Source organism: Coregonus clupeaformis, unplaced genomic scaffold (assembly GCF_020615455.1).
Source record: "Coregonus clupeaformis isolate EN_2021a unplaced genomic scaffold, ASM2061545v1 scaf0386, whole genome shotgun sequence".
In the NCBI taxonomy this organism is placed as follows: Eukaryota; Metazoa; Chordata; class Actinopteri; order Salmoniformes; family Salmonidae; genus Coregonus; species Coregonus clupeaformis.
In genome coordinates, this window is record NW_025533841.1 from 198,979 (window position 1) to 224,334 (window position 25,356).

Below are 25,356 nucleotides of genomic sequence, written 5' to 3' on the forward strand. Positions count from 1 at the left end.
TAATAATTGCTCCCACAGTTGATTTCTTCAAACCAAGCTGCTTACCTATTGCAGATTCAGTCTTCCCAGCCTGGTGCAGGTCTACAATTTTGTTTCTGGTGTCCTTTGACAGCTCTTTGGTCTTGGCCATAGTGGAGTTTGGAGTGTGACTGTTTGAGGTTGTGGACAGGTGTCTTTTATACTGATAACAAGTTCAAACAGGTGCCATTAATACAGGTAACGAGTGGAGGACAGAGGAGCCTCTTAAAGAAGAAGTTACAGGTCTGTGAGAGCCAGAAATCTTGATTGTTTGTAGGTGACCAAATACTTATTTTCCACCATAATTTGCAAATAAATTCATAAAAAATCCTACAATGTGATTTTCTGGATTTTCTTTCCTCAATTCGTCTGTCATAGTTGTTATGTACCTATGATGAAAATTACAGGCCTCTCTCATCTTTTTAAGTGGGAGAACTTGCACAATTGGTGGCTGACTAAATACTTTTTTTCCCCACTGTACATTATTTTATCGAACCCACAACCCTGGCGTTGCAAACGCCATGCTCTACCAACTGATCTACATCCCCTGCCGGCCATTCCCTCCCACAGAGACATGTTATTATACAGTAGACAGGGGTCAGTTCAGAGACGTGTTATTATACAGTAGACAGGGGTCAGTACAGAGACATGTTATTATACAGTAGACAGGGGTCAGTACAGAGACATGTTATTATACAGTAGACAGGGGTCAGTACAGAGACATGTTATTATACAGTAGACAGGGGTCAGTACAGAGACATTATTATACAGTAGACAGGGGTCAGTACAGAGAAGTGTTATTATACAGTAGACAGGGGTCAGTACAGAGACATGTTATTATACAGTAGACAGGGGTCAGTACAGAGAAGTGTTATTATACAGTAGACAGGGGTCAGTACAGAGACATGTTATTATACAGTAGACAGGGGTCAGTCCAGAGAAGTGTTATTATACAGTAGACATGTTATTATACAGTAGACAGGGGTCAGTACAGAGACATGTTATTATACAGTAGACATGTTATTATACAGTAGACAGGGGTCAGTACAGAGACATGTTATTATACAGTAGACAGAAGTCAGTACAGAGACATATTATTATACAGTAGACAGGGGTCAGTACAGAGACATATTATTATACAGTAGACAGGGGTCAGTACAGAGACATATTATTATACAGTAGACAGGGGTCAGTACAGAGAAGTGTTATTATACAGTAGACAGGGGTCAGTACAGAGACGTGTTATTATACAGTAGACAGGGGTCAGTACAGAGACATGTTATTATACAGTAGACAGGGGTCAGTACAGAGACATGTTATTATACAGTAGACAGGGGTCAGTACAGAGACATATTATTATACAGTAGACAGGGGTCAGTACAGAGACATGTTATTATACAGTAGACAGGGGTCAGTACAGAGACATGTTATTATACAGTAGACAGGGGTCAGTACAGAGACATGTTATTATACAGTAGACAGGGGTCAGTACAGAGACATATTATTATACAGTAGACAGGGGTCAGTACAGAGACGTGTTATTATACAGTAGACATGTTATTATACAGTAGACAGGGGTCAGTCCAGAGACGTGTTATTATACAGTAGACAGGGGTCAGTACAGAGACATGTTATTATACAGTAGACAGGGGTCAGTACAGAGACGTGTTATTATACAGTAGACAGGGGTCAGTACAGAGACGTGTTATTATACAGTAGACATGTTATTATACAGTAGACAGGGGTCAGTCCAGAGACATGTTATTATACAGTAGACATGTTATTATACAGTAGACAGGGGTCAGTCCAGAGACATGTTATTATACAGTAGACATGTTATTATACAGTAGACAGGGGTCAGTACAGAGACATGTTATTATACAGTAGACAGGGGTCAGTCCAGAGACGTGTTATTATACAGTAGACATGTTATTATACAGTAGACAGGGGTCAGTCCAGCGACGTGTTATTATACAGTAGACATGTTATTATACAGTAGACAGGGGTCAGTCCAGAGACATGTTATTATACAGTAGACAGGGGTCAGTACAGAGACATGTTATTATACAGTAGACAGGGGTCAGTACAGAGACATGTTATTATACAGTAGACAGGGGTCAGTACAGAGACATGTTATTATACAGTAGACATGTTATTATACAGTAGACATGTTATTATACAGTAGACAGGGGTCAGTCCAGAGACGTGTTATTATACAGTAGACATGTTATTATACAGTAGACAGGGGTCAGTCCAGAGACATGTTATTATACAGTAGACAGGGGTCAGTACAGAGACATGTTATTATACAGTAGACAGGGGTCAGTACAGAGACATGTTATTATACAGTAGACAGGGGTCAGTCCAGAGACGTGTTATTATACAGTAGACATGTTATTATACAGTAGACAGGGGTCAGTCCAGAGACATGTTATTATACAGTAGACAGGGGTCAGTACAGAGACATGTTATTATACAGTAGACAGGGGTCAGTACAGAGACATGTTATTATACAGTAGACAGGGGTCAGTACAGAGACATGTTATTATACAGTAGACAGGGGTCAGTCCAGAGACATGTTATTATACAGTAGACAGGGGTCAGTACAGAGACGTGTTATTATACAGTAGACAGGGGTCAGTACAGAGACATGTTATTATACAGTAGACATGTTATTATACAGTAGACAGGGGTCAGTCCAGAGACGTGTTATTATACAGTAGACATGTTATTATACAGTAGACAGGGGTCAGTACAGAGACATGTTATTATACAGTAGACAGGGGTCAGTCCAGAGACGTGTTATTATACAGTAGACATGTTATTATACAGTAGACAGGGGTCAGTACAGAGACGTGTTATTATACAGTAGACAGGGGTCAGTACAGAGACATGTTATTATACAGTAGACAGGGGTCAGTACAGAGACATGTTATTATACAGTAGACAGGGGTCAGTACAGAGACATATTATTATACAGTAGACAGGGGTCAGTACAGAGACGTGTTATTATACAGTAGACAGGGGTCAGTACAGAGACATGTTATTATACAGTAGACAGGGGTCAGTCCAGAGACGTGTTATTATACAGTAGACAGGGGTCAGTCCAGAGACGTGTTATTATACAGTAGACAGGGGTCAGTACAGAGACATATTATTATACAGTAGACAGGGGGTCAGTACAGAGACATATTATTATACAGTAGACATGTTATTATACAGTAGACAGGGGTCAGTCCAGAGACGTGTTATTATACAGTAGACATGTTATTATACAGTAGACAGGGGTCAGTACAGAGACATATTATTATACAGTAGACATGTTATTATACAGTAGACAGGGGTCAGTCCAGAGACATGTTATTATACAGTAGACAGGGGTCAGTCCAGAGACATGTTATTATACAGTAGACAGGGGTCAGTACAGAGACATATTATTATACAGTAGACAGGGGTCAGTACAGAGACATGTTATTATACAGTAGACATGTTATTATACAGTAGACAGGGGTCAGTCCAGAGACGTGTTATTATACAGTAGACAGGGGTCAGTACAGAGACATGTTATTATACAGTAGACAGGGGTCAGTACAGAGACATATTATTATACAGTAGACAGGGGTCAGTACAGAGACATATTATTATACAGTAGACAGGGGTCAGTCCAGAGACGTGTTATTATACAGTAGACAGGGGTCAGTACAGAGACGTGTTATTATACAGTAGACAGGGGTCAGTACAGAGACATGTTATTATACAGTAGACAGGGGTCAGTACAGAGACATGTTATTATACAGTAGACATGTTATTATACAGTAGACAGGGGTCAGTCCAGAGACGTCTTATTATACAGTAGACAGGGGTCAGTCCAGAGACATGTTATTATACAGTAGACAGGGGTCAGTCCAGAGACATGTTATTATACAGTAGACAGGGGTCAGTCCAGAGACATGTTATTATACAGTAGACATGTTATTAAACAGTAGACAGGGGTCAGTACAGAGACGTGTTACTATACAGTAGACAGGGGTCAGTACAGAGACGTGTTATTATACAGTAGACAGGGGTCAGTACAGAGACGTGTTATTATACAGTAGACATGTTATTATACAGTAGACAGGGGTCAGTACAGAGACATGTTATTATACAGTAGACATGTTATTATACAGTAGACAGGGGTCAGTCCAGAGACATGTTATTATACAGTAGACAGGGGTCAGTACAGAGACATGTTATTATACAGTAGACATGTTATTATACAGTAGACAGGGGTCAGTCCAGAGACATGTTATTATACAGTAGACAGGGGTCAGTACAGAGACATGTTATTATACAGTAGACATGTAATTATACAGTAGACATGTTATTATACAGTAGACAGGGGTCAGTACAGAGACATGTTATTATACAGTAGACAGGGGTCAGTACAGAGACATGTTATTATACAGTAGACAGGGATCAGTACAGAGACATGTTATTATACAGTAGACATGTTATTATACAGTAGACAGGGGTCAGTACAGAGACATGTTATTATACAGTAGACAGGGGTCAGTCCAGAGACATGTTATTATACAGTAGACATGTTATTATACAGTAGACAGGGGTCAGTCCAGAGACATGTTATTATACAGTAGACAGGGGTCAGTACAGAGACATGTTATTATACAGTAGACATGTTATTATACAGTAGACAGGGGTCAGTCCAGAGACATGTTATTATACAGTAGACAGGGGTCAGTACAGAGACATGTTATTATACAGTAGACATGTAATTATACAGTAGACATGTTATTATACAGTAGACAGGGGTCAGTACAGAGACATGTTATTATACAGTAGACAGGGGTCAGTACAGAGACATGTTATTATACAGTAGACAGGGATCAGTACAGAGACATGTTATTATACAGTAGACATGTTATTATACAGTAGACAGGGGGTCAGTACAGAGACATGTTATTATACAGTAGACAGGGGTCAGTCCAGAGACATGTTATTATACAGTAGACATGTTATTATACAGTAGACAGGGGTCAGTCCAGAGACATGTTATTATACAGTAGACAGGGGTCAGTCCAGAGACATGTTATTATACAGTAGACAGGGGTCAGTACAGAGACATGTTATTATACAGTAGACAGGGGTCAGTACAGAGACATGTTATTATACAGTAGACAGGGGTCAGTACAGAGACATGTTATTATACAGTAGACATGTTATTATACAGTAGACATGTTATTATACAGTAGACAGGGGTCAGTCCAGAGACGTGTTATTATACAGTAGACATGTTATTATACAGTAGACAGGGGTCAGTCCAGAGACATGTTATTATACAGTAGACAGGGGTCAGTACAGAGACATGTTATTATACAGTAGACAGGGGTCAGTACAGAGACATGTTATTATACAGTAGACAGGGGTCAGTACAGAGACATGTTATTATACAGTAGACAGGGGTCAGTCCAGAGACATGTTATTATACAGTAGACAGGGGTCAGTACAGAGACATGTTATTATACAGTAGACAGGGGTCAGTACAGAGACATGTTATTATACAGTAGACAGGGGTCAGTACAGAGACATGTTATTATACAGTAGACAGGGGTCAGTCCAGAGACATGTTATTATACAGTAGACAGGGGTCAGTACAGAGACGTGTTATTATACAGTAGACAGGGGTCAGTACAGAGACATGTTATTATACAGTAGACATGTTATTATACAGTAGACAGGGGTCAGTCCAGAGACGTGTTATTATACAGTAGACATGTTATTATACAGTAGACAGGGGTCAGTACAGAGACATGTTATTATACAATAGACAGGGGTCAGTCCAGAGACGTGTTATTATACAGTTGACATGTTATTATACAGTAGACAGGGGTCAGTACAGAGACGTGTTATTATACAGTAGACAGGGGTCAGTACAGAGACATGTTATTATACAGTAGACAGGGGTCAGTACAGAGACATATTATTATACAGTAGACAGGGGTCAGTACAGAGACGTGTTATTATACAGTAGACAGGGGTCAGTACAGAGACATGTTATTATACAGTAGACAGGGGTCAGTCCAGAGACGTGTTATTATACAGTAGACAGGGGTCAGTCCAGAGACGTGTTATTATACAGTAGACAGGGGTCAGTACAGAGACATATTATTATACAGTAGACAGGGGTCAGTACAGAGACATATTATTATACAGTAGACATGTTATTATACAGTAGACAGGGGTCAGTCCAGAGACGTGTTATTATACAGTAGACATGTTATTATACAGTAGACAGGGGTCAGTACAGAGACATATTATTATACAGTAGACATGTTATTATACAGTAGACAGGGGTCAGTCCAGAGACATGTTATTATACAGTAGACAGGGGTCAGTCCAGAGACATGTTATTATACAGTAGACAGGGGTCAGTACAGAGACATTATTATACAGTAGACAGGGGTCAGTACAGAGACATGTTATTATACAGTAGACATGTTATTATACAGTAGACAGGGGTCAGTCCAGAGACGTGTTATTATACAGTAGACAGGGGTCAGTACAGAGACATGTTATTATACAGTAGACAGGGGTCAGTACAGAGACATATTATTATACAGTAGACAGGGGTCAGTACAGAGACGTGTTATTATACAGTAGACAGGGGTCAGTACAGAGACATGTTATTATACAGTAGACAGGGGTCAGTCCAGAGACGTGTTATTATACAGTAGACAGGGGTCAGTCCAGAGACGTGTTATTATACAGTAGACAGGGGGTCAGTACAGAGACATATTATTATACAGTAGACAGGGGTCAGTACAGAGACATATTATTATACAGTAGACATGTTATTATACAGTAGACAGGGGTCAGTCCAGAGACGTGTTATTATACAGTAGACATGTTATTATACAGTAGACAGGGGTCAGTACAGAGACATATTATTATACAGTAGACATGTTATTATACAGTAGACAGGGGTCAGTCCAGAGACATGTTATTATACAGTAGACAGGGGTCAGTCCAGAGACATGTTATTATACAGTAGACAGGGGTCAGTACAGAGACATATTATTATACAGTAGACAGGGGTCAGTACAGAGACATGTTATTATACAGTAGACATGTTATTATACAGTAGACAGGGGTCAGTCCAGAGACGTGTTATTATACAGTAGACAGGGGTCAGTACAGAGACATGTTATTATACAGTAGACAGGGGTCAGTACAGAGACATATTATTATACAGTAGACAGGGGTCAGTACAGAGACATATTATTATACAGTAGACAGGGGTCAGTCCAGAGACGTGTTATTATACAGTAGACAGGGGTCAGTACAGAGACGTGTTATTATACAGTAGACAGGGGTCAGTACAGAGACATGTTATTATACAGTAGACAGGGGTCAGTACAGAGACATGTTATTATACAGTAGACATGTTATTATACAGTAGACAGGGGTCAGTCCAGAGACGTCTTATTATACAGTAGACAGGGGTCAGTCCAGAGACATGTTATTATACAGTAGACAGGGGTCAGTCCAGAGACATGTTATTATACAGTAGACAGGGGTCAGTCCAGAGACATGTTATTATACAGTAGACATGTTATTAAACAGTAGACAGGGGTCAGTACAGAGACGTGTTACTATACAGTAGACAGGGGTCAGTACAGAGACGTGTTATTATACAGTAGACAGGGGTCAGTACAGAGACGTGTTATTATACAGTAGACATGTTATTATACAGTAGACAGGGGTCAGTACAGAGACATGTTATTATACAGTAGACATGTTATTATACAGTAGACAGGGGTCAGTCCAGAGACATGTTATTATACAGTAGACAGGGGTCAGTAAAGAGACATGTTATTATACAGTAGACATGTTATTATACAGTAGACATGTTATTATACAGTAGACAGGGGTCAGTCCAGAGACGTGTTATTATACAGTAGACATGTTATTATACAGTAGACAGGGGTCAGTCCAGAGACATGTTATTATACAGTAGACAGGGGTCAGTACAGAGACATGTTATTATACAGTAGACATGTAATTATACAGTAGACATGTTATTATACAGTAGACAGGGGTCAGTACAGAGACATGTTATTATACAGTAGACAGGGGTCAGTACAGAGACATGTTATTATACAGTAGACAGGGATCAGTACAGAGACATGTTATTATACAGTAGACATGTTATTATACAGTAGACAGGGGTCAGTACAGAGACATGTTATTATACAGTAGACAGGGGTCAGTCCAGAGACATGTTATTATACAGTAGACATGTTATTATACAGTAGACAGGGGTCAGTCCAGAGACATGTTATTATACAGTAGACAGGGGTCAGTCCAGAGACATGTTATTATACAGTAGACAGGGGTCAGTACAGAGACATGTTATTATACAGTAGACAGGGATCAGTACAGAGACATGTTATTATACAGTAGACATGTTATTATACAGTAGACAGGGGTCAGTACAGAGACATGTTATTATACAGTAGACAGGGGTCAGTACAGAGACATGTTATTATACAGTAGACATGTTATTATACAGTAGACATGTTATTATACAGTAGACAGGGGTCAGTCCAGAGACGTGTTATTATACAGTAGACATGTTATTATACAGTAGACAGGGGTCAGTCCAGAGACATGTTATTATACAGTAGACAGGGGTCAGTACAGAGACATGTTATTATACAGTAGACAGGGGTCAGTACAGAGACATGTTATTATACAGTAGACAGGGGTCAGTCCAGAGACGTGTTATTATACAGTAGACATGTTATTATACAGTAGACAGGGGTCAGTCCAGAGACATGTTATTATACAGTAGACAGGGGTCAGTACAGAGACATGTTATTATACAGTTGACAGGGGTCAGTACAGAGACATGTTATTATACAGTAGACAGGGGGTCAGTACAGAGACATGTTATTATACAGTAGACAGGGGTCAGTCCAGAGACATGTTATTATACAGTAGACAGGGGTCAGTACAGAGACGTGTTATTATACAGTAGACAGGGGTCAGTACAGAGACATGTTATTATACAGTAGACATGTTATTATACAGTAGACAGGGGGTCAGTCCAGAGACATGTTATTATACAGTAGACATGTTATTATACAGTAGACAGGGGTCAGTACAGAGACATGTTATTATACAGTAGACAGGGGTCAGTCCAGAGACGTGTTATTATACAGTTGACATGTTATTATACAGTAGACAGGGGTCAGTACAGAGACGTGTTATTATACAGTAGACAGGGGTCAGTACAGAGACATGTTATTATACAGTAGATAGGGGTCAGTACAGAGACATGTTATTATACAGTAGACAGGGGTCAGTACAGAGACATATTATTATACAGTAGACAGGGGTCAGTACAGAGACGTGTTATTATACAGTAGACAGGGGTCAGTACAGAGACATGTTATTATACAGTAGACAGGGGTCAGTCCAGAGACGTGTTATTATACAGTAGACAGGGGTCAGTCCAGAGACGTGTTATTATACAGTAGACAGGGGTCAGTACAGAGACATATTATTATACAGTAGACAGGGGTCAGTACAGAGACATATTATTATACAGTAGACATGTTATTATACAGTAGACAGGGGTCAGTCCAGAGACGTGTTATTATACAGTAGACATGTTATTATACAGTAGACAGGGGTCAGTACAGAGACATATTATTATACAGTAGACATGTTATTATACAGTAGACAGGGGTCAGTCCAGAGACATGTTATTATACAGTAGACAGGGGTCAGTCCAGAGACATGTTATTATACAGTAGACAGGGGTCAGTACAGAGACATATTATTATACAGTAGACAGGGGTCAGTACAGAGACATGTTATTATACAGTAGACATGTTATTATACAGTAGACAGGGGTCAGTCCAGAGACGTGTTATTATACAGTAGACAGGGGTCAGTACAGAGACATGTTATTATACAGTAGACAGGGGTCAGTACAGAGACATATTATTATACAGTAGACAGGGGTCAGTACAGAGACATATTATTATACAGTAGACAGGGGTCAGTCCAGAGACGTGTTATTATACAGTAGACAGGGGTCAGTACAGAGACGTGTTATTATACAGTAGACAGGGGTCAGTACAGAGACATGTTATTATACAGTAGACAGGGGGTCAGTACAGAGACATGTTATTATACAGTAGACATGTTATTATACAGTAGACAGGGGTCAGTCCAGAGACGTCTTATTATACAGTAGACAGGGGTCAGTCCAGAGACATGTTATTATACAGTAGACAGGGGTCAGTCCAGAGACATGTTATTATACAGTAGACAGGGGTCAGTCCAGAGACATGTTATTATACAGTAGACATGTTATTAAACAGTAGACAGGGGTCAGTACAGAGACGTGTTACTATACAGTAGACAGGGGGTCAGTACAGAGACGTGTTATTATACAGTAGACAGGGGTCAGTACAGAGACGTGTTATTATACAGTAGACATGTTATTATACAGTAGACAGGGGTCAGTACAGAGACATGTTATTATACAGTAGACATGTTATTATACAGTAGACAGGGGTCAGTCCAGAGACATGTTATTATACAGTAGACAGGGGTCAGTACAGAGACATGTTATTATACAGTAGACATGTAATTATACAGTAGACATGTTATTATACAGTAGACAGGGGTCAGTACAGAGACATGTTATTATACAGTAGACAGGGGTCAGTACAGAGACATATTATTATACAGTAGACAGGGGTCAGTACAGAGACATATTATTATACAGTAGACATGTTATTATACAGTAGACAGGGGTCAGTCCAGAGACGTGTTATTATACAGTAGACATGTTATTATACAGTAGACAGGGGGTCAGTACAGAGACATATTATTATACAGTAGACATGTTATTATACAGTAGACAGGGGTCAGTCCAGAGACATGTTATTATACAGTAGACAGGGGTCAGTCCAGAGACATGTTATTATACAGTAGACAGGGGTCAGTACAGAGACATATTATTATACAGTAGACAGGGGTCAGTACAGAGACATGTTATTATACAGTAGACATGTTATTATACAGTAGACAGGGGTCAGTCCAGAGACGTGTTATTATACAGTAGACAGGGGTCAGTACAGAGACATGTTATTATACAGTAGACAGGGGTCAGTACAGAGACATATTATTATACAGTAGACAGGGGTCAGTACAGAGACATATTATTATACAGTAGACAGGGGTCAGTCCAGAGACGTGTTATTATACAGTAGACAGGGGTCAGTACAGAGACGTGTTATTATACAGTAGACAGGGGTCAGTACAGAGACATGTTATTATACAGTAGACAGGGGTCAGTACAGAGACATGTTATTATACAGTAGACATGTTATTATACAGTAGACAGGGGTCAGTCCAGAGACGTCTTATTATACAGTAGACAGGGGTCAGTCCAGAGACATGTTATTATACAGTAGACAGGGGTCAGTCCAGAGACATGTTATTATACAGTAGACAGGGGTCAGTCCAGAGACATGTTATTATACAGTAGACATGTTATTAAACAGTAGACAGGGGTCAGTACAGAGACGTGTTACTATACAGTAGACAGGGGTCAGTACAGAGACGTGTTATTATACAGTAGACAGGGGTCAGTACAGAGACGTGTTATTATACAGTAGACATGTTATTATACAGTAGACAGGGGTCAGTACAGAGACATGTTATTATACAGTAGACATGTTATTATACAGTAGACAGGGGTCAGTCCAGAGACATGTTATTATACAGTAGACAGGGGGTCAGTACAGAGACATGTTATTATACAGTAGACATGTAATTATACAGTAGACATGTTATTATACAGTAGACAGGGGGTCAGTACAGAGACATGTTATTATACAGTAGACAGGGGTCAGTACAGAGACATGTTATTATACAGTAGACAGGGATCAGTACAGAGACATGTTATTATACAGTAGACATGTTATTATACAGTAGACAGGGGTCAGTCCAGAGACATGTTATTATACAGTAGACATGTTATTATACAGTAGACAGGGGTCAGTCCAGAGACATGTTATTATACAGTAGACAGGGGTCAGTCCAGAGACATGTTATTATACAGTAGACAGGGGTCAGTACAGAGACGTGTTATTATACAGTAGACATGTTATTATACAGTAGACAGGGGTCAGTACAGAGATGTGTTATTATACAGTAGACAGGGGTCAGTACAGAGACATGTTATTATACAGTAGACAGGGGTCAGTACAGAGACATGTTATTATACAGTAGACATGTTATTATACAGTAGACAGGGGTCAGTACAGAGACATGTTATTATACAGTAGACATGTTATTATACAGTAGACAGGGGTCAGTACAGAGACATGTTATTATACAGTAGACATGTTATTATACAGTAGACAGGGGTCAGTACAGAGACATGTTATTATACAGTAGACAGGGGTCAGTACAGAGACGTCTTATTATACAGTAGACAGGGGTCAGTACAGAGACGTGTTATTATACAGTAGACAGGGGTCAGTACAGAGACGTGTTATTATACAGTAGACAGGGGTCAGTACAGAGACATGTTATTATACAGTAGACAGGGGTCAGTCCAGAGACATATTATTATACAGTAGACAGGGGTCAGTCCAGAGACATGTTATTATACAGTAGACAGGGGTCAGTACAGAGACGTGTTATTATACAGTAGACAGGGATCAGTACAGAGACATATTATTATACAGTAGACAGGGGTCAGTACAGAGAAGTGTTATTATACAGTAGACATGTTATTATACAGTAGACAGGGGTCAGTCCAGAGACATGTTATTATACAGTAGACAGGGGTCAGTACAGAGACATGTTATTATACAGTAGACAGGGATCAGTACAGAGACATGTTATTATACAGTAGACAGGGGTCAGTCCAGAGACATGTTATTATACAGTAGACAGGGGTCAGTACAGAGACGTGTTATTATACAGTAGACAGGGATCAGTACAGAGACATATTATTATACAGTAGACAGGGGTCAGTACAGAGAAGTGTTATTATACAGTAGACAGGGATCAGTACAGAGACATGTTATTATACAGTAGACAGGGGTCAGTCCAGAGACATGTTATTATACAGTAGACAGGGGTCAGTCCAGAGACGTGTTATTATACAGTAGACATTTTATTATACAGTAGACAGGGGTCAGTCCAGAGACATGTTATTATACAGTAGACAGGGGTCAGTACAGAGACATGTTATTATACAGTAGACATGTTATTATACAGTAGACAGGGGTCAGTCCAGAGACGTGTTATTATACAGTAGACATGTTATTATACAGTAGACAGGGGTAAGTCCAGAGACATGTTATTATACAGTAGACAGGGGTCAGTACAGAGACATGTTATTATACAGTAGACATGTTATTATACAGTAGACAGGGGTCAGTACAGAGACATGTTATTATACAGTAGACAGGGGTCAGTACAGAGACATGTTATTATACAGTAGACAGGGATCAGTACAGAGACATGTTATTATACAGTAGACATGTTATTATACAGTAGACAGGGGTCAGTACAGAGACATGTTATTATACAGTAGACAGGGGTCAGTCCAGAGACATGTTATTATACAGTAGACATGTTATTATACAGTAGACAGGGGTCAGTCCAGAGACATGTTATTATACAGTAGACAGGGGTCAGTCCAGAGACATATTATTATACAGTAGACAGGGGTCAGTACAGAGAAGTGTTATTATACAGTAGACAGGGGTCAGTACAGAGACGTGTTATTATACAGTAGACAGGGATCAGTACAGAGACATATTATTATACAGTAGACAGGGGTCAGTACAGAGAAGTGTTATTATACAGTAGACAGGGATCAGTACAGAGACATGTTATTATACAGTAGACAGGGGTCAGTCCAGAGACATGTTATTATACAGTAGACAGGGGTCAGTCCAGAGACGTGTTATTATACAGTAGACATTTTATTATACAGTAGACAGGGGTCAGTCCAGAGACATGTTATTATACAGTAGACAGGGGTCAGTACAGAGACATGTTATTATACAGTAGACATGTTATTATACAGTAGACATGTTATTATACAGTAGACAGGGGTCAGTCCAGAGACGTGTTATTATACAGTAGACATGTTATTATACAGTAGACAGGGGTCAGTCCAGAGACATGTTATTATACAGTAGACAGGGGGTCAGTACAGAGACATGTTATTATACAGTAGACATGTAATTATACAGTAGACATGTTATTATACAGTAGACAGGGGTCAGTACAGAGACATGTTATTATACAGTAGACAGGGGTCAGTACAGAGACATGTTATTATACAGTAGACAGGGATCAGTACAGAGACATGTTATTATACAGTAGACATGTTATTATACAGTAGACAGGGGTCAGTACAGAGACATGTTATTATACAGTAGACAGGGGTCAGTCCAGAGACATGTTATTATACAGTAGACATGTTATTATACAGTAGACAGGGGTCAGTCCAGAGACATGTTATTATACAGTAGACAGGGGTCAGTCCAGAGACATGTTATTATACAGTAGACAGGGGTCAGTACAGAGACGTGTTATTATACAGTAGACATGTTATTATACAGTAGACAGGGGTCAGTACAGAGACGTGTTATTATACAGTAGACAGGGGTCAGTACAGAGACATGTTATTATACAGTAGACATGTTATTATACAGTAGACAGGGGTCAGTACAGAGACATGTTATTATACAGTAGACATGTTATTATACAGTAGACAGGGGTCAGTACAGAGACATGTTATTATACAGTAGACATGTTATTATACAGTAGACAGGGGTCAGTACAGAGACATGTTATTATACAGTAGCATATTACAACAGGGGTCAGTACAGAGACATGTTATTATACAGTAGACAGGGGTCAGTACAGAGACGTGTTATTATACAGTAGACAGGGGTCAGTACAGAGACGTGTTATTATACAGTAGACAGGGGTCAGTACAGAGACATGTTATTATACAGTAGACAGGGGTCAGTCCAGAGACATATTATTATACAGTAGACAGGGGTCAGTACAGAGAAGTGTTATTATACAGTAGACAGGGGTCAGTACAGAGACGTGTTATTATACAGTAGACAGGGATCAGTACAGAGACATATTATTATACAGTAGACAGGGGTCAGTACAGAGAAGTGTTATTATACAGTAGACAGGGATCAGTACAGAGACATGTTATTATACAGTAGACAGGGGTCAGTCCAGAGACATGTTATTATACAGTAGACAGGGGTCAGTACAAAGACGTGTTATTATACAGTAGACAGGGATCCGTACAGAGACATGTTATTATACAGTAGACAGGGGTCAGTACAGAGACATGTTATTATACAGTAGACAGGGGTCAGTACAGAGACATATTATTATACAGTAGACAGGGGTCAGTCCAGAGACATGTGGCCATGTTGGTACCTGTTAGGTTCTTCAATACAACGTAGGGTCCATGTTCTACAAACAGCCCAAACATAGAGGTGCCCCCAGGACCCCCCTGTAGCCACAGCAGGACTGGAGCGGTCTCAGGCCTCTCCTGCAGAGAGACAGACAGACAGACACAAGTTAGTGGATATCTAATAGTGGATGCTGGAGCTATCTTAGTGACAGGCCTCAACCCAAAAACCTTCTAATACAACACTGTCACCTTGTGGCTAAGTCGTTGACACACAGTCATGAAGTAAAAACACTGTTTTATTACTAGGACCTTGGTAATGTGGGTAGCATAAAGGACTTGTTTTGTACTTACTTTAAAGGGGCTATAAGTCTTTCGTTAAGTTTTCTGAAACATGTTGAAATGTACAATCCAAATAAAACTCTGCCCTGATTCACATAGTCCTTTACAGGAGCTGATGAAAGGTGATTGCTAGATAAACATGTGCTATTCATTCTTGTCACGAGTGAAACTGAGGAGGAGAACACTGCAGTTGATATGGGTTGCACCCTATTCCCTAAGGGCCCTGGTCAAAAGTACCTGAGCAGGGAAGAACCAGAAGTAGAGGTTGCTGTTGTATTTCTTGTTGACAGTGAGGTAGCCACCATAACTCTTCACATTGGCACCAGGCAGGGGACCTACCAGACTCTGCTTCCGTGCTGAAAGATAGAAGAGATCATTGCTTTCAAATATACAGAAAAAAACTGTCTCAAGCCTAGTTTAATCTGAACACTACGATTAGTCTTTATCAGACTTCTGTGTAATACTGTACCATTCATGATGTTAACATAGCAACATTGTAAGAACTGTTCTGCACTCTGTCATGTCATGCTTTGTGGCATGGACCCCAGGCAGAGTAGCTGCTACATAGTGCAACAGCTAATGGGGATCCTAACTGTGTTGATGATGCAAAATGTATATCGCATCATCATCAGTTTTTGAAACTTGACTACTGCCATGTACAACATTTGGGACAGTATTAACAGTTAAACAAATGAACAAAATACCAAAATATCGTTTCTGAGTAAAGTAAACCAACCTACCCTCTTCGATGTTGCCCTTTTCCAGGTAGGGGGTGAGAAAGAGCGGCTTGCCGGGGTCGGATCCTCTGGAGAGCGCGCTGACACGGTGAGATTTCCGGCAGAAGAAACTCGAGCAGCCCCTTGACTGCGCTGCCTCCAGGGAAGTCCACAGGAGAAGGACACACAGCGTCTCCTCTAACATTCTGTCACGGGTGAGTAGAAAGCAGAGAAATGTGATAGTTCAGTTTCGACACAATTTAATTCTCACACTTTTTGCATTATCAAATGTCCAACTTTCTGCTTTAGCTAGTTTGCGCATGTCTTCTTCCAGTATGTTCAATACATAAGAAGGAACTATGTAACTAGCCTAGTCAAATAACCATTGAGAGAACTGCACTGAATAATCCAATGACCAGGCTTTCATACACTTTTATTTTGCAAACATACCCCATAATTTGCGCTCGCCTCGGATGGAATTCAGAGCAGCCAGCTAATCCGTGTTATTGAAGCAAGATAAATCAAACCATCTGTACTTTCACGTTGCTGCTCCGCTGTTGTTAAAATATCCATTGGTCACATGATCAACTGGATGAGCGATCATGTGATTTTATGTAATCTGATCCTTCACCCCAACAGTGCATTTCCGGTACTCAACATTTCTTCATGTCAAAGAACTTTCGCAACTGCTAAATTCGGCACCATTTGTTTACGATCTATCCAGATGGTTGTTAAATGTTACTGTTTTCTTGTAAAACACTTCTCCAGGCAGTGTATTTTTAGGTCCTACACTCAAAAATGGACACATTCCCCTAATCTTGGGAGACATTTTAGTATGCCTAGGTAAATAGATTTTAAAAAATGAATTATGTGGTCGCACACAGACACATGCATGCTATGTGAGGTGACAAAGGCTGCGTTTACACAGGCAGCCCAATTCTGATATTCTTTCCACTAATTGGTCTTTTGACCAATCACGTCAGATCTTTTAATAATATATACATTTCAGATCTGATTGGTCAAAAGATCAGTTAGTGCAAAAAGTATCCGAATTGGGCTGCCTGTTTAAACACGGCCTATATAGTTTAGAGAAAAACTATTTTTTTAGGCTGTGGAAATCAATCTCCTATGGATCTGTGGTCTCTGTAGCTCAATTGGTAGAGCATGGCGCTTGTAACGCCAGGTTAGTGGGTTCGATCCCCGGGACCACCCACACATAAAAATGTATGCACACATGACTGTAAGTCGCTTTGGATAAAAGCGTCTGCTAAATGGCATATTATTATATTATTATTATTATTATGATTAAAGGGTGTAAATGGACTTTATGGTTTGGAGTTGAATACATGCAATATAGTCGAATACAGTTGTCATCATGTTTATATTCTGATTAAACATCCTCAAATATGTATTTTATTCTGGCTATTTGATTTTATTATGGCAGTTGGGAGTGAACCTCTGAACCAGCAGCAGCCTGCCCTGCACTCACGCACTCTGTCATCATCATCATCATCATCCTCATCATCATATTGAAATCAAAGGTCAGAGCTCAAAGGAATAGATCCGCTTCAGATTGACTGGAGTTCAGCCGTCTATTTCAGTTTACTGAATACTTCCACTTTAAGAAGGCGGCTCCGTCCCAGTGTAGTGTGTTTATTCGATCCCAGAAGTGGCACCACCACATGGAAACGATAGTGTATTTTTTATTCAACATGGCGAAAGCATATGCCGCCCTTCCAGTGGATACATTTGACAAACTTTAATGGTGTGTATAGTTGTGCATTTAGACAAGATGATCGAAAGTTGATCTTGTTCCTGTGATCCTGTCGCTTGACTATTTTTTACACTACTGCCAGTGAGTGGAGCTACAGTAAATGCGGCAACAGACGGCGCGCAGGGAACCACCAGGGAAAGGAACGGAGAGAAGTGAAAGCGCGCTGGAACGTTACACCTACAAGAACAGGAATTCAGAAGGAACGAAAACGGACGTGAAATAAACAGTGTCAGTTCGTGCCAAAGCAGCGAGTGAGAGGAGGCTACGCTACGTGACATAGTGAAATGGACGGACTACCGGGGACGGGCTGTGAGCGCACCTCGACCGACCGCGAGTGACCAGACCGAGCCTGAAGCGGATTGGGATGGCAGTATCCAGCAACTCAAGCCTGTCGGGTTCATCAGTGTCTTCTGGTAAGAGTCCTAAATGAAAATATTTTGTTTGATAAAACAAATAACAAACAATTTCCTATATATATTATTTGGCCTTATAATAACATTTAATTATTTGTTAGGCTTATCAATGGTAATATTATCACCCTCGTTATTCTCTCTCTCTCTCTCATATTTATTGCATAATGCAATTAATATAGGGACTTGTGAGTTAACTGTGTCAAAGCTGGCATGCATGAATTTCGTTTGTGATACACATTATGGAACTTTTTTAAAATCTCGATCTGTGGGTAATTGACAGACGTCACACAATAAATCACGACACCAGTCGGCTACGTTCGCGTCTATAATAATTATCTCATCTCTTGTTCTCTTTCACCTCCTCTGCCGCTGAACATAGAACGATAAACGTGCCACGTTCAAGAGCTTGATTGAGAGTGACAGACCAGTCTAGTCGTTGGCAAATAGAATGTGTGTTTATGTGTTTTTAACGCATACCTTCTTGCGTCTGGTTTCAGTGAGGCATCATCTTGGATAGGAAGTGAACGCCTCTCTCAATGAAGAGGCTGAGATTGTAGGGTTGGACTTGTCATTCATGTACATGTGGTTTTGTTTGGATAACTATCATAAAATTCTCAATTATCCCCATAATCCTCTTGTTGACTGGCAAGTATGGCCACTGCTATATTCGGTTGGTAGAGACACCAGGGATGGGGACCCTCTACCTAAATCTACCATTTTCCATCATGCCCCCATGAAGACTGGGGCTTGATGTGACATTTCAAAAATACTTGTTTATTCTCAGTAAAACATTTGAAGCCGGTCACTCGCTAGTTGGCAAGATGCCATATATGCTGTGGTCTGAGTGTCTTTAGATACCTATAGGATCAGCTGCCTAGAAGATTATCTCGGTATCTGAGTCAATCATGTAGAGCAGGGGTCTCATTTTTACATTTTAGTCATTTAGCAGACGCTCTTATCCAGAGCGACTTACAGTTAGTGAGTGCATACATTTTCATACTGCCCCCCGTGGGAATCGAACCCACAACCCTGGCGTTGCAAACGCTATGTTCTACCAACTCAGGTGTGTTAGATTGGGGTTGGAGTGAAAACCTACAGGACGGTAGCTCTCCAGGAACAGGGTTGGAGTGAAAATCTACAGGACGGTATCTCTCCAGGAACAGGGTTGGAGTGAAAATCTACAGGACGGTAGCTCTCCAGGAACAGGGTTGGAGTGAAAACCTACAGGACGGTAGCTCTCCAGGAACAGGGTTGGAGTGAAAACCTACAGGACGGTAGCTCTCCAGGAACAGGGTTGGAGTGAAAATCTACAGGACGGTAGCTCTCCAGGAACAGGGTTGGAGTGAACCTACAGGACGGTAGCTCTCCAGGAACAGGGTTGGAGAGCCCTGATGTAGAGGATAGGAAGACTGATGTCAGAAATGTTCAGAATATGAACTGGAAAAGTGCCACAGCTGCTCAAACAAACTGAGAGTGAAACAGCAGTCGCTGGCTGTAGCCTCCTCCTGCACACACAGTATAGATAAACGTGTGGTGCCCATGTTTGTCAGGGTATAGAGTGCAAACATCACTATCACACTGTTGGTTAATGTATGTGGAGGCCACGCCAGTAACCACAAGGAGGTGGTGTGTGTGTGTGTGTGTGGTATATCTCAGTGGAGAAGTGGTTATTCTAGTTGTTTTTAGTAGTTTAATAGCCAGGAGAGGGTTCGTGTGTGTGTTTATGTCTTTGATGTTGCCACCACTATTCTACCCAGAGGAAAAGTCACTCCTAAAATATAATCCACCATAGTGAAGCATGTGCTGCTTGTCTCACAAACCATCAATGACCATAGGAACAGTCAACTGTGCAGGGCAAGGTGGTGTTTGTGTCAAGATCAACAATGTGACCAAAACTCAATATAAGTTACAGAATGTACAGTGGGTGGGTGGGAGGAGCTTTTATCCTATTGCTGCTGGGTTGTTGTCGTCAGAGTGAACATATGATATGATAGCCCGTATTTCTTTAGTGTCTTCTAATGACCCCCCAACCTACCCAACCATACCACACTACACAACCAGAATCAAATTGCCCAGAAGGCGCTTCTGCCCATGGGAGCCAAGACACAATGTTTGCGTCCCAAATGACACCCTATTCTCTATAAAGTGCACTACGTTTTGACCAAAGTAGTGCTGCTACATAAGGAATAGGGTGCCAATTGGGACGCAGCGATCGTTCCAGGCTGATACAGGATGGCTGTGCCGACCGCATACTTCACAAGACATTATCTCATGAGTACGTTGCCAAAAGCAGTGGATTTACCGCTTGACCACCGTATCTTTTAAGGGGAAAGTATTTTCTGACTGTGGTGTGGAGGTTTGTCATTATTGCTGGGCTCTGGATATAATGATCAGACATTACAAGGCACTGTGCTGCCAGGGATAGAGAGCCTGTCACACAAGGCTATCATTATCTTCCTGGAGAGCTTTCTGGCACACAGACACAACATTTGAATCATCTTTTCTATGAGGCGTATGACTCCGTCTGCATCCCAAATGGCACCCTCTACCCTATATAGTGCACTACTTTTGATCAGATCCCAGGGTCCAGGTCAAAAGTAGTGTACTATATAGGGAATAGGGTGCAATTTGGGACGCATCCTCAGAAATGAATCTGTGAACACAACACGTTCTGCTTTATATTAGCCCCTCGGTTTGCTGCTGTAAACACATGTGTCTGTGATGCTGCTGTCTTCTGCTGTTTCTGCGTGACAGTAGGCTCTGGTCTCCAAGCCAGCTGTTTCTGCGTGACAGTAGGCTCTGGTCTCCAAGCCAGCTGTTTCTGCGTGACAGTAGGCTCTGGTCTCCAAGCCAGCTGTTTCTGCGTGACAGTAGGCTCTGGTCTCCAAGCCAGCTGTTTCTGCGTGACAGTAGGCTCTGGTCTCCAAGCCAGCTGTTTCTGCGTGACAGTAGGCTCTGGTCTCCAAGCCAGCTGTTTCTGCGTGACAGTAGGCTCTGGTCTCCAAGCCAGCTGTTTCTGCGTGACAGTAGGCTCTGGTCTCCAAGCCAGCTGTTTCTGCGTGACAGTAGGCTCTGGTCTCCAAGCCAGCTGTTTCTGCGTGACAGTAGGCTCTGGTCTCCAAGCCAGCTGTTTCTGCGTGACAGTAGGCTCTGGTCTCCAAGCCAGCTGTTTCTGCGTGACAGTAGGCTCTGGTCTCCAAGCCAGCTGTTTCTGCGTGACAGTAGGCTCTGGTCTCCAAGCCAGCTGTTTCTGCGTGACAGTAGGCTCTGGTCTCCAAGCCAGCTGTTTCTGCGTGACAGTAGGCTCTGGTCTCCAAGCCAGCTGTTTCTGCGTGACAGTAGGCTCTGGTCTCCAAGCCAGCTGTTTCTGCGTGACAGTAGGCTCTGGTCTCCAAGCCAGCTGTTTCTGCGTGACAGTAGGCTCTGGTCTCCAAGCCAGCTGTTTCTGCGTGACAGTAGGCTCTGGTCTCCAAGCCAGCTGTTTCTGCGTGACAGTAGGCTCTGGTCTCCAAGCCTTGATTGACTAGACCGTCCTCTCTCGGTGGAGACACAGCGGCTGTATGAGGAAACTGCATGAGCGAGGTCGGTCCAGCCAATCAAGACTTGGCTTTGAAGTTATTATTGATGAAACTACCAGGATGAACAGAAAGACTGGAGAAAGACATCCCACTCTAGGATGTTACCCACAATGATGTTACCCACAATGATGTTACTCACTGTAGGATGTTACCCACAATGTTTATCCATCCCACTGTAGGATATTACCCACAATGTTTATCTATCCCACTCTAGGATGTTACCCACAATGATGTTACCCACTGTAGGATGTTACCCACAATGTTTATCCATCCCACTCTAGGATGTTACCCACAATGTTTATCCATCCCACTGTAGGATATTACCCACAATGATGTTACCCACAATGTTTATCCATCCCACTGTAGGATGTTACCCACAATGTTTATCCATCCCACTGTAGGATATTACCCACAATGATGTTACCCACAATGTTTATCCATCCCACTCTAGGATGTTACCCACAATGTTTATCCATCCCACTCTAGGATGTTACCCACAATGTTTATCCATCCCACTCTAGGATGTTATCCACAATGTTTATCCATCCCACTCTAGGATGTTACCCACAATGATGTTACCCACTGTAGGATGTTACCCACAATGTTTATCCATCCCACTGTAGGATGTTACCCACAATGTTTATCCATCCCACTCTAGGATGTTACCCACAATGTTTATCCATCCCACTGTAGGATATTACCCACAATGATGTTACCCACAATGTTTATCCATCCCACTGTAGGATGTTACCCACAATGTTTATCCATCCCACTGTAGGATATTACCCACAATGTTTATCCATCCCACTCTAGGATGTTACCCACCATGTTTATCCATCCCACTCTAGGATGTTATCCACAATGTTTATCCATCCCACTGTAGGATGTTACCCACAATGTTTATCCATCCCACTGTAGGATGTTACCCACAATGTTTATCCATCCCACTGTAGGATGTTACCCACAATGTTTATCCATCCCACTCTAGGATGTTACCCACAATGTTTATCCATCCCACTCTAGGATGTTACCCACAATGATGTTACCCACAATGTTTATCCATCCCACTGTAGGATGTTACCCACAATGTTTATCCATCCCACTCTAGGATGTTACCCACAATGTTTATCCATCCCACTCTAGGATGTTACCCACAATGATGTTACCCACAATGATGTTACTCACTGTAGGATGTTACCCACAATGTTTATCCATCCCACTCTAGGATATTACCCACAATGTTTATCCATCCCACTCTAGGATATTACCCACAATGTTTATCCATCCCACTGTAGGATATTACCCACAATGTTTATCCATCCCACTCTAGGATATTACCCACAATGTTTATCCATCCCACTGTAGGATATTACCCACAATGTTTATCCATCCCACTCTAGGATATTACCCACAATGTTTATCCATCCCACTCTAGGATATTACCCACAATGTTTATCCATCCCACTGTAGGATATTACCCACAAAGTTCATCCATCCCACTGTAGGATATTACCCATAGTAGAAATCTGGGTAATACAGTCTTGGAAGAAGAATAGACCGTTGATGAAAGCCGTTTCCCAGACACTGACTTGCACTGTATATTATACTCCAATGGGGAAAAAAAGAAGAGATTAGTGATATATTTCACAATCATTTTTCATTCCCCTGGATGAAAAAACCATTTGTGGCCGTGCTTGTGCGGTGCAGTGATCTGAGAGAACACTCCTCCACATTCCTGGCACAGGAGAGCTGAGTAGAGAGCACCAGCACACTGTTAGTCACACAGCACTCAGCAAACACTCTGCCCTACTCTGGCAGGGAATACATGGAGGGATGCAGGATGAAAGAAACACTCTGCCCTACTCTGGCAGGGAATACATGGAGGGATGCAGGATGAAAGAAACACTCTGCCCTACTCTGGCTGGGAATACATGGAGGGATGCAGGATGAAAGAAACACTCTGCCCTACTCTGGCAGGGAATACATGGAGGGATGCAGGATGAAAGAAACACTCTGCCCTACTCTGGCAGGGAATACATGGAGGGATGCAGGATCAAAGAAACACTCTGCCCTACTCTGGCTGGGAATACATGGAGGGATGCAGGATGAAAGAAACACTCTGCCCTACTCTGGCAGGGAATACATGGAGGGATGCAGGATGAAAGAAACACTCTGCCCTACTCTGGCAGGGAATACATGGAGGGATGCAGGATGGAAGAAACACTCTGCCCTACTCTGGCAGGGAATACATGGAGGGATGCAGGATGAAATAAACACTCTGCCCTACTCTGGCAGGGAATACATGGAGGGATGCAGGATGAAAGAAACACTCTGCCCTACTCTGGCTGGGAATACATGGAGGGATGCAGGATGAAAGAAACACTCTGCCCTACTCTGGCAGGGAATACATGGAGGGATGCAGGATCAAAGAAACACTCTGCCCTACTCTGGCTGGGAATACATGGAGGGATGCAGGATCAAAGAAACACTCTGCCCTACTCTGGCAGGGAATACATGGAGGGATGCAGGATGAAAGAAACACTCTGCCCTACTCTGGCAGGGAATACATGGAGGGATGCAGGATCAAAGTGTATCTCGTCTTCTGCCCTAGGCCTGCAACCACACCATTGGATAGTAGCAGAGGCAGGATTTGTGTCTCATAGGCTGCATCCCTATGTAGTGCCCTGGCCCACCAGTGCACCATATAGGGGTAGTGTGCCATTTGGGACGCGGACACAGTCTTGCAAATGAAGAGAGCAATCTGTTCTTAAACGTTGTCCTACAGATGTTTCTGTCGAACTCTGTTCTGCATCACATAGGCATTCACATACGGAGTGGAGTGGAGTGGAGTGGAGTGGAGTGGAGTGGAGTGGAGTGGAGTGGAGTGGAGTGGAGTGGAGTGGAGTGGAGTGGAAACTGTTACTAGTCATGTTGAGTCTGGCTTCAGGACAGTACTGGTGTCAACAGATAAAGATGACATTTTTTCACATTCTAGTAATTTTAGCAGGTTATCTCACCCTCT

General features: G+C 41.7%; 2 protein-coding genes across 2 annotated transcripts in view; one reads left to right on the forward strand and one right to left on the reverse strand.

The window, feature by feature from the left end:
* LOC121558326 (probable serine carboxypeptidase CPVL) overlaps positions 1–17,161 on the reverse strand; it is a 36,361-nt gene extending 19,200 nt beyond the window's left edge. Inside the window, exons 1-4 of the mRNA XM_041871726.2 lie at positions 17,020–17,161; positions 16,594–16,775; positions 16,091–16,209; positions 15,538–15,652 (exon numbers count right to left, since the gene is read on the reverse strand). Coding sequence (XP_041727660.1) covers positions 15,538–15,652; positions 16,091–16,209; positions 16,594–16,775; positions 17,020–17,024 — 421 coding nt within the window. The 5' untranslated portion in view covers positions 17,025–17,161. The remainder of the gene's footprint in view (positions 1–15,537; positions 15,653–16,090; positions 16,210–16,593; positions 16,776–17,019) is intronic.
* A 1,001-nt stretch (positions 17,162–18,162) lies between these two features.
* Positions 18,163–25,356, forward strand: part of LOC121558330 (beta-chimaerin-like) — a 48,378-nt gene continuing 41,184 nt past the window's right edge. The window contains exon 1 of the mRNA XM_041871731.2: positions 18,163–18,756. Within this exon, the coding sequence (XP_041727665.1) occupies positions 18,708–18,756 (49 nt within the window). The 5' untranslated portion in view covers positions 18,163–18,707. The remainder of the gene's footprint in view (positions 18,757–25,356) is intronic.